Source organism: Oncorhynchus clarkii, chromosome 21 (assembly GCF_045791955.1).
Source record: "Oncorhynchus clarkii lewisi isolate Uvic-CL-2024 chromosome 21, UVic_Ocla_1.0, whole genome shotgun sequence".
NCBI lineage: Eukaryota > Metazoa > Chordata > Actinopteri > Salmoniformes > Salmonidae > Oncorhynchus > Oncorhynchus clarkii.
In genome coordinates, this window is record NC_092167.1 from 33,706,704 (window position 1) to 33,716,983 (window position 10,280).

Sequence of the window (10,280 nt, forward strand, 5' to 3'; positions counted from 1 at the left end):
AGTGTTAAGTGGAATGAAACTTCTGGGCCTAATCTTGTTTTCTAGTGCCATGAGACATTCATCCATCTGTCTGCGAAGGGTTTCTCGTAAGTAAACATCCACTTTCACACCAACACACATTGCAACAGCTTGTGGTGGTATGCTGTGTATAGCCAAAGAAAACTACAGGCCCCGTCTATATAAACAAAGCCTTGACCGCAACAACAAAAATACATCCCACATAGTGATTCCTTCAGTCAGTTAGTCAGTCATCACACAGTCATCACACAGACATCACACAGACATCACACAGACACAGACAGGTCAGGACGCTCCATTGTTCTAGGTGTTGATTTTCATCAACCTCATCATTACCAAGAGATTGTGATTGATATGTCAGGTAAGAGGTTACTCTATATCAGGGGTATTCAACCGGGGTTCCGTGGAGATACTGCAGGGGGTCCGCACATTGTTTTTCTAAAATGTTTATTTTTTTATGAATATCGCTAGCAACAACAGAATAAACACATTTTGAATTACATACATACAGTAGAAACTATGATAATATATTCTTTCTAATGATGTCAACTTTATTTCTCAAACCCTAATATTGAGCAAATTGCACTAATTGGAGCTAATTACAGAGAAATGATAGTCAAAGTATCTGACATAGGCTATGAAAAAGCACCCGTTAATACTAGTCGCTGCAAGTGCAAAGGCAATGGTGCCGCGTTAGCGGGGGCTGCATTCACGGTAAACGCTACATATATCGGCTCAATGGGAAATGACCTTTACATTTCTATCACACAACCTGTAGCACTTCAGCAATACAGATTGAATCATTTTTACCAAAACACATGGCTAACCTTTATTTAACCAGCTGATATTAGTGAAAATGTGTTTGGAGTTACCTTTTTAGCTAGTAGACTATGTATTTTACACTTCCAATTATAATGTGAGTAGGTCCAAATAATACAAAGAAATCAAATCTATTCATTTTTAAATGTTGATTACTTCTCCTTACTATTCAGCTGATAATACCATGGTGGGGGTCCCTGGGTCAGCGGTTGGCCTGGGTGGAGGTCCCCGCTCTATAGTCATTCCAAAAGAAAACAATACTTTCTTTTCTTTTGTCGTTTTTTCCCTTTCCTAACTTTTTTAGGGGAACAGCAGTCCAATCACCCTACGCCTTGTATTGTTTATTGGAGATTATTGCAGAGATGAAGTGAGTAGGGAGACAGATAAGAGATGTGCAGTTGAAGAAGTCGACTCCGGTAGCGAACGCCGGTCTCTCACGGAGGCATATGGACTCTTGAATTAACTGAGCTTTCGCGATACAAATCTCTGGCACATACAGTAACACTCTTATGTGTTTCAGTCAAAATAGCACCACAATATCTTAACACTAGACTACTTTTGAAGTCTGAAAATGTCTGACAACTTTAGATTTTGGTTGAATATTAAAGAACACTCTATTGAATTGAAAATCTACCTCCTCCTCCTCTCCAGGCATACAGACTACTCTGGTGACCCTGCTATGGCTGTGGGGATGGTGGCTGACCCCCGTTCTGCCCTCGTGCACCACGGGCCGGCCAGCAAGTTGCAAGGCTGCCATGTCAGCTCCTGGTACCAACCTGGCGGGCGAGGGTTTCAACATTGTCACCATGGAGCGCAAGCAGGCCTATGTTGTTGATGTGGACAATTGGAAGAGTCCAAATGGAACCTGTACCCTCTGTGTTAACCCTTTCATGGAGGGCCAGACTCAGAGGCTGCCCGCGGCTGTGGTGGACTGGCGTCCCTTGCATCAGTGTCACATGAAGTTGTCCAGCATTGTCTTCGACTCCAGCGAGTCGTTTGTGAGCAGCAGCCAGACAGATGTAATACTACAGCTACTACTAATATGGCTACTACTTCTAATACAACTAATACTACATCTACTACTATAACAACTACTACTATAATTATAACTACTACTACAGCTACTACTACTGAAAATAATAATTGATATATTAAGCATTTTATAATAAGACTAATAATATATAGAAATATTAATCAAATGTATAATACTACTAATAGAAATAAGAATCCCATTATGGGGTAAACTCACTTAATCCACCACCAATGTGTATATATAGGTGGACGGCAGTTGGCAGATTGGTCTGGACGTTAACATCCCCAACGCTAATGGGTCGGCCATGGTGGGGGGTACCCACTCCAGAGCTGCCAAGACGGTGATGAGCCAGTCCAAGAAGGACAAGTACAGCTTCATCAAACAGGATATACACTGCTCCTATTACAGGTTACCTATTACTTCTATGAATATAATAACTTCACTTGTATTAGAAAGTTCACCTTTCTTTATATAGCCAACACTGCCCTCTATAGGCTATAGTAAGGTATACACTAGATTATAATAGTTGTGCACACACTCTTGGGTGTTAAAGAATAGTTATTTTGCGATAGAATATCCTGTTTCAATTGTAACTACATAATGTATTGAATTAGACTTCTTGAAAATAGTCAAACTTCTATCCCCATAGATAGGTCTACTTTTAGGCAGGGACTTTGATGTACCCCTCAAAAAGGCCACAAAATAACAAAACCATTTACAGAAAGATAACAAAGTAGTCTATTCTCTATCTTGGGTTTCTTCCTCAGTTACCGCCTGATAGAGGACCCTCCCCTGCACCCCGAGTTCTCTCGCTCCCTGGGCATCCTGCCCCCCCTCTACACCGACCAGACCAAGGCTGACTACAATCGTTTCCTCGCGACCTTCGGTACCCACTATATCCGGAAGGTTAAACTGGGGGGGCGGGTGAAGGGCGTCACCTCACTGCGCGTGTGCAAGGTAAGACTTCTCAAACTCTGCAAATGACATTCTCCTTATTATTGATAGTGGTATGCCTATTTGTGGTGTACAACTTAATGAAGATGCGTTCATGTATTTAGGCAGATTATATATAGTTGTTTTTAATTTGATTGTATGACATCACATTTGATTTAAGAGTCTGCATATGTACCAAGATGTTTTAATAAACCCAAACCTAGGCGGCCGTCAATGGTTACAACGAGAACGAGGTCAAGGACTGCCTGGAGGCCGAGGCCTCTGTCGCCACCAACTGCGGAACAGCCGAAGCCAATGCAGAGACAAAGTTCTGCAAGAGTGACCTCAAAAAACGGAACACCAGTGACACCTTCAGCAGTACCTTCAACGAGAGGTTTGATCGATTTCAGAAACGTTAGCGATTTTTGGTGTGATTAATGGGCATTATACAAGACTTATAAAAAACACATTTCCAATAATGTCCTCATGTAAGGCAAAACATGACTGACGATAAACAACAAACAAACAGGTTTACCGAGGTGGTGGGGGGACAGACGGACGGAACGCCAGACCTGCTCTTCTCCAAGATTGGTGAAAACTCCAAGGCATTCGCGGATTGGGCAAGTAGCCTGAAAACCATACCTGATATCATCAACTACTCTCTCCATCCTCTCCACCTATTGGTGAAAAAGGCCAGCAAGAGGGCGGGGCTGAAGAAGGCCGTGGAGGACTACATCCTGAAACACGCCCTGTTCAAGCACTGCTCTGGGAAGTGCAAGGGAAGCTCCAGGTCCAGTACCCATGACTCCTGTCAGTGTGTGTGCCAGACCAGTAAGGAGATGACCAGCCAATGCTGCCCGCAGGAGAAGGGCTTGGCTCACCTTACCGTCACCGTGAAGAAAGCCAGGGGCCTCTGGGGAGACACCACCTCCCAGACCGACGGCTTTGTCAAGGTAATATTCATCTCTTTTATTTTAGAATTTTAATTGACTATGAAGTTTGTTTTCAAGTGCACTTTAAAGCTACAGTCTAGGATTTGACAAGGGTTACATCTCCCTAGCCCCATACCCGAGCTGCATACTAAAACAAGTGACGGGGACCTTGTTTTGTCGTTTTTCTAATCACATACTGTAGCTTTCAATAAAGTTTGATTTGGTTTGCTTCGTCAAGGTGCTCATGGGAAAAGACGTCAAGCAGACCAGGGTGATCCATAACAACGACAACCCCATGTGGAAGGAGGTCTTCAAATTTGGGACAGTCAAGCTCTCCCTGGCCAGCGAGCTCAAGTTCACTGTATACGATGAAGACAATTGGTCGAACGAACTCCTGGGGGAATGCAAAGTCCAGCCCGTCAAAGCTGGGATTCACGACGATATGTGTCCCATGAGTCACGGCAGCCTGTTCTACTCCTACAAGGTCGACTGCGCCCCAGGGCTTCGGGGCCACACCTGTGGGGAGTACGCCCCTTCCGGGATGAACTCTGACCTCTCTTACCTCTATACCTCCCGCAACGCCCTGAACATGACTCAGGAACTGCTGGCTCACATCCGGATGGGCCAGCCCCTAGGAGACCCGTTGACCTTCTTGGTGAAGCAGAGGGATAATGATCACCCTGCCCTCAGTGAGCCGTGATCAAAATATATGCCCTGTAAACCTTAGTCTGCCTATCTAACCTTAATGCATACCATTTCTAATCGCTTGTTCTTTAAAAAAATATAAATGTAACCTTTATTTAACTAGGCAAGTCAGTTAAGAACAAATTCTTATTTAAAATGGCGGCCTACCGGGGAACAGTGGGTTGACTATCTTGTTCAGGGGCAGAAGGACAGATTTTTACCTTGTCAGCTCTGGGATTCGATCCAGCAACCTTTCGTTACTGGCCCAACACTCTAACCACTAGGCTAGTTTAAAGATAGTGTTTTCAACATGCATATGACACACTGACATACAGTGCCTTCAGAAAGTATTCAGACCTTTCCACTTTTTCCAAATGTTGTTACGTTACGTTATTCTAAAATGTATTAAATAAAAACATCTCAGCAATCTACACACACTACCCCATAATGACAAAGCAAAAACAGGTTTTTTGAAATGTTTGCAAATGTATTAAATAAAAAACAGAAACACCTTATTTACATTAGTACTGAAACCCTTTACTATGAGACTCAAAATTGCTCAGCTGCATCCTGTTTCCATTGATCATCCTTGAGATGTTTCTACAACTTGGAGTCCACCTGCAGTAATTCAATTGATTTGACATGATTTGAAAAGGCACACACCTGTCTACAGTTGAAGTCTGAAGTTTACAGTGCCTTGCGAAAGTATTCGGCCCCCTTGAACTTTGCGACCTTTTGCCACATTTCAGGCTTCAAACATAAATATATAAAACTGTATTTTTTTGTGAAGAATCAACAACAAGTGGGACACAATCATGAAGTGGAACGACATTTATTGGATATTTCAAACTTTTTTAACAAATCAAAAACTGAAAAATTGGGCGTGCAAAATTATTCAGCCCCCTTAAGTTAATACTTTGTAGCGCCAGCTTTTGCTGCGATTACAGCTGTAAGTCGCTTGGGGTATGTCTCTATCAGTTTTGCACATCGAGAGACTGAAATTTTTTCCCATTCCTCCTTGCAAAACAGCTCGAGCTCAGTGAGGTTGGATGGAGAGCATTTGTGAACAGCAGTTTTCAGTTCTTTCCACAGATTCTCGATTGGATTCAGGTCTGGACTTTGACTTGGCCATTCTAACACCTGGATATGTTTATTTTTGAACCATTCCATTGTAGATTTTGCTTTATGTTTTGGATCATTGTCTTGTTGGAAGACAAATCTCCGTCCCAGTCTCAGGTCTTTTGCAGACTCCATCAGGTTTTCTTCCAGAATGGTCCTGTATTTGGCTCCATCCATCTTCCCATCAATTTTAACCATCTTCCCTGTCCCTGCTGAAGAAAAGCAGGCCCAAACCATGATGCTGCCACCACCATGTTTGACAGTGGGGATGGTGGTAAAAGGTCGCAAAGTTCAAGGGGGCCGAATACTTTCGCAAGGCACTGTACATACACTTAGGTTGGAGTCATTAAAACTTGTTTTCCAACCACTCCACAAATTTCTTGTTCACAAACTATAGTTTTGTCTAGTCGGTTACGGCATCTACTTTGTGCATGACACAATTCATTTTTCCAACAATTATTTACAGACAGATTATTTCACTTAAAATTCAATGTATCACAATTCCAGTCGGTCAGAAGTTTACATACACTAAATTGACTGTGCCTTTAAACAGCTTGGAAAATTCCAGAAAATTATGTCATGGCTTTAAAAGCTTCTGAAAGGCTAATTGACATAATTTGAGCCAATTGGAGGTGTACCTGTGGATGTATTTCAAGGCCTACCTTCAAACTCAGTGCCTCTTTGCTTGACATCATGGGAAATCAAAGTAAATCAGCCAAGACCACAGAAAAACAATTGTAGACCTCCACAAGACTGGTTCATCATTGAGAGCAATTTCCAAACGCCTGAAGATACCACGTTCATTTGTACAAACAAAAGTATGCAAGTATAAACACCATGGGACCACGCAGCCGTCATACTGCTCAGGAAGGAGACGCGTTCTGTCTCCTAGAGATGAACGTACTTTGGTGCGAAAAGTGCAAATCAATCCCAGAACAGCAGCAAAAGACCTTGTGAAGATGCTGGAGAAAACAGCACTGCTGCTGTATATGCAAAGTTTTAGACTGATCCAATGAACTATTGCATATCTGTTAAAAATGTATCACGACTGCCCAAATGTGCCTAATTGGTTTATTAATAACTTTAAGTTCATAATTGTGCACTCTCCTCAAACAATAGCATGGTATTATTTCACTGTAATAGCTACAGTGCAGTTAGATGAACAAGAATTTAAACTTTCTGCCAATATCAGATATGTCTATGTCCTGGGAAACTTTCTTGTTACTTACAACCTCATGCTAATCACATTAGCCTACGTTAGCTCAACCATCCCGTGGGGGACCCACCGATCCTGAAGAATTTTAACATCTAAACATTGCACTTGGGGAAAGATATCTTAAAATAGAATGAAAGGAACAGGCATTCTATTTTTGCTCTATTATAGTGGCCACTATAGTAGACATCGATCAAGTGCAACAAGGCTACATGTGTGCAAAAATAACGTTCACTGAGTAAAACATGTAATAATCCCCCCTCACTGACACACATACTGTCAAGTTCAACACAACAAAATCAATATCGTTGGGCTACACCGCACATTATTACATTGTACACTTTCTGCCTGTGGACATTGTTATACAATGTGCCAGCATGATACCCTTTGTTGACATAATTGATTTCTTTCAGTCAGAGAGCACACCTGGCATACCCCTTTTTATCCACTGTATTGAAAGAGGGAATGTGTGTGGTGTTCCTTTCACCTCTATAGTGGCATCCAGCTTAAACTCACTTTCACCTAATTCTCTCATAACCACATACTGTAGAGGGAAAACATTAGTTCACAGATAGTTTGTTAGCTAGTTAACTAGATAACATTTCACACAGATTTCCAGGGTCCAGTAAGCAACTAACACGTTATATCTTGAAGAACGGCAAGGAGTTAAGCAGTTAATATTAAAGCGAATTGGTTAGGGTACTAACGTTATCTCATCTGATGTTATTTCATTTTTATTAATAAAAAAAAATCCTAGGGGGTGGATCAGCTTTAATATTGCGGATAGATTGTCACTTCTATCAGTGTAATTGTCTGCATCATTTCTAATCCCCCCCATACATTTGTGGGGTATATACAGTGGGGCAAAAAAGTATTTAGTCAGCCACCAATTGTGCAAGTTCTCCCACTTAAAAAGATGAGAGGCCTGTAATTTTCATCATAGGTACACTTCAACTATGACAGACAAAATGAGAAAAAAAATCCAGAAAATCTCATTGTAGGATTTTTAAATGAATTTATTTGCAAATTATGGTGGAAAATAAGTATTTGGTCAATAACAAAAGTTTATCTCAATACTTTGTTATATACTTTGTTGGCAATGACAGAGGTCAAATGTTTTCTGTAAGTCTTCACAAGGTTCACACACTGTTGCTGGTATTTTGGTCCATTCCTCCATGCAGATCTCCTCTAGAGCAGTGATGTTTTGGGGCTGTTGCTGGGCAACACGGACTTTCAACTCCCTCCAAAGATTTTCTATGGGGTTGGGATCTGGAGACTGGCTAGGCCACTCCAGGACCTTGAAATGCTTCTTACGAAGCCACTCCTCGTTGCTCGGGCGATGTGTTTGGGATCATTCTCATGCTGAAAGACCCAGCCACGTTTCGTCTTCAATGCCCTTGCTGATGGAAGGAGGTTTTCACTCAAAATCTCACGATACATGGCCCCATTCATTCTTTCCTTTACATGTATCAGTCGTCCTGGTCCCTTTGCAGAAAAACAGCCTCAAAGCATGATGTTTCCACCCCCATGCTTCACAGTAGGTATGGTGTTCTTTGGATGCAACTCAGCATTCTTTGTCCTCCAAATAGTTGAGTTTGAGTTGAGTTTGAGTTTTTACCAAAAAGTTCTACTTTGGTTTCATCTGACCATATGACATTCTCCCAATCTTCTTCTGGATCATCCAAATGCTCTCTAGCAAACATCAGACGGGCCTGGACATGTACTGGCTTAAGCAGGGCGACACGTCTGGCACTACAGGATTTGAGTCCCTGGCGGCGTAGTGTGTTACTGATGGTAGGCTTTGTTACTTTGGTCCCAGCTCTCTGCAGGTCATTCACTAGGTCCCCCCGTGTGGTTCTGGGATTTTTGCTCACCGTTCTTGTGATCATTTTGACCCCACGGGGTGAGATCTTGCGTGGAGCCCCAGATCGAGGGAGATTATCAGTGGTCTTGTATGTCTTCCATTTCCTAATAATTGCTCCCACAGTTGATTTCTTCAAACCAAGCTGCTTACCTATTGCAGATTCAGTCTTCCCAGCCTGGTGCAGGTCTACAATTTTGTTTCTGGTGTCCTTTGACAGCTCTTTGGTCTTGGCCATAGTGGAGTTTGGAGTGTGACTGTTTGAGGTTGTGGACAGGTGTCTTTAAACAGGTGCCATTAATACAAGTAACGAGTGGAGGACAGAGGGGCCTCGTAAAGAAGAAGTTACAGGTCTGTGAGAGCCAGAAATCTTGCTTGTTTGTAGGTGACCAAATACCTATTTTCCACCATAATTTGCAAATAAATTCATAAAAAATCCTACAATGTGATTTTCTGGATTTTTTTTCTCTCATTTTGTCTGTCATAGTTGAAGTGTACCTATGATGAAAATTACAGGCCTCTCTCGTCTTTTTAAGTGGGAGAACTTGCACAATTGGTGGCTGACTAAATACTTTTTTGCCCCACTGTATATCGTTGAAGTCGGAAGTTTACATACGCCTTAGCCAAATACATTTAAACTGAGTTTTTCACAATTCTTGACATTTAATCCTAGTAAAAATTCCCTGTCTTAGGTCAGTTAGGATCACCACTTTATTTTAAGAATGTGAAATGTCAGAATAATAGAGTGATTTATTTCAGCTTTAATTTCTTTCATCACATTCCCAGTGGGTCAAAAGTTTACATAAACTCAATTAGTATTTGGTAGCGTTGTCTTTAAATTGTTCAACTTGGGTCAAATGTTTCGGGTAGCCTTCCACAAGCTTCACACAGTAAGTTGGGTGAATTTTGGCCCATTCCTCCTGACAGAGCTGGTGTAACTGAGGTTTGTAGGCCTTCTTGCTCACACACGCTTTTTCAGTTCTGCCCACAAATTTTCTATGGGATTGAGGTCAGGGCTTTGTGACGGCCACTCCAATACCTTGACTTTGTTGTCCTTAAGCCATTTTGCCACAACTTTGGGAGTATGCTTGGTGTCATTGTCCATTTGGAAGACCCATTTGCGACCAAGCTTAACTTCCTGACTGATGTCTTGAGATGTTGCTTCAATATATATCCACATAATTTTCCTACCTCATGATGCCATCTATTTTGCGAAGTGCACCAGTCCCTCCTGCAGCAAAAGCACCACAACAACATGATGCTGCAAATAACTGAAAGTGAGAGGTTGTAATCTGAACAAAGTGAAAAGGCCATTCTAGAACATGGGGTGAGACATTCTTAGTAATTTACTAGATAACCATTTCGGATTTAAGTATAACGTTTGTATGACTGATGCCTTTAGTGAGAGGTCTAATGCTTTAATGCTAATGCTTTAATATTTAATCATTTCTGCCTTCCGAATTCATATTCATATTATAAATATATAAATAGCCTTATATTAATTGGCTGGCTACAGCACACAAGCCTAAGATCACCATGCACAATGCCAAGCGTCGGCTGGAGTGTTATAAAGCTGCAATGCATAGTGCCAACTGTAAAGTTTGGTGGAGGAGGAATAATGGCTAGGCCCCTTAGTTCCAGTGAAGGGAAATCTAGCGCTACAGTATA

At 41.8% G+C, this 10,280-nt stretch overlaps 1 protein-coding gene across 2 annotated transcripts; it reads left to right on the forward strand.

Annotated features, from left to right (window-relative positions):
• Positions 1–5: 5 nt before the first annotated feature.
• LOC139379421 (perforin-1-like) lies at positions 6–4,934 on the forward strand. Of its 2 annotated transcripts, none has more exons than XM_071122232.1 (7): positions 6–86; positions 1,489–1,856; positions 2,115–2,278; positions 2,638–2,827; positions 3,028–3,197; positions 3,333–3,756; positions 3,974–4,934. In XM_071122232.1, exons 1-7 carry the CDS (start codon positions 14–16, stop codon positions 4,433–4,435), a joined length of 1,851 nt encoding a protein of 616 aa, XP_070978333.1. In that variant the 5' UTR covers positions 6–13; the 3' UTR covers positions 4,436–4,934. The 2 variants fall into 2 exon arrangements, with proteins under 2 accessions (XP_070978333.1, XP_070978334.1); XM_071122233.1 differs by lacking the exon at positions 6–86 and adding an exon at positions 241–379.
• The last annotated feature ends 5,346 nt before the right edge of the window (positions 4,935–10,280 follow it).

What these genes read in the sequence shown, in the direction of transcription:
- LOC139379421 (XM_071122232.1), top strand. Translation starts at nt 14, where the DNA reads ATGAAACTTCTGGGCCTAATCTTGTTTTCTAGTGCCATGAGACATTCA. An exon ending in ATACACTGCTCCTATTACAG is followed by an intron (nt 2,279 to 2,637) that starts GTTACCTATTAC and finishes TTTCTTCCTCAG; the next exon opens with TTACCGCCTGATAGAGGACC. An exon ending in AGACCGACGGCTTTGTCAAG is followed by an intron (nt 3,757 to 3,973) that starts GTAATATTCATC and finishes TGCTTCGTCAAG; the next exon opens with GTGCTCATGGGAAAAGACGT.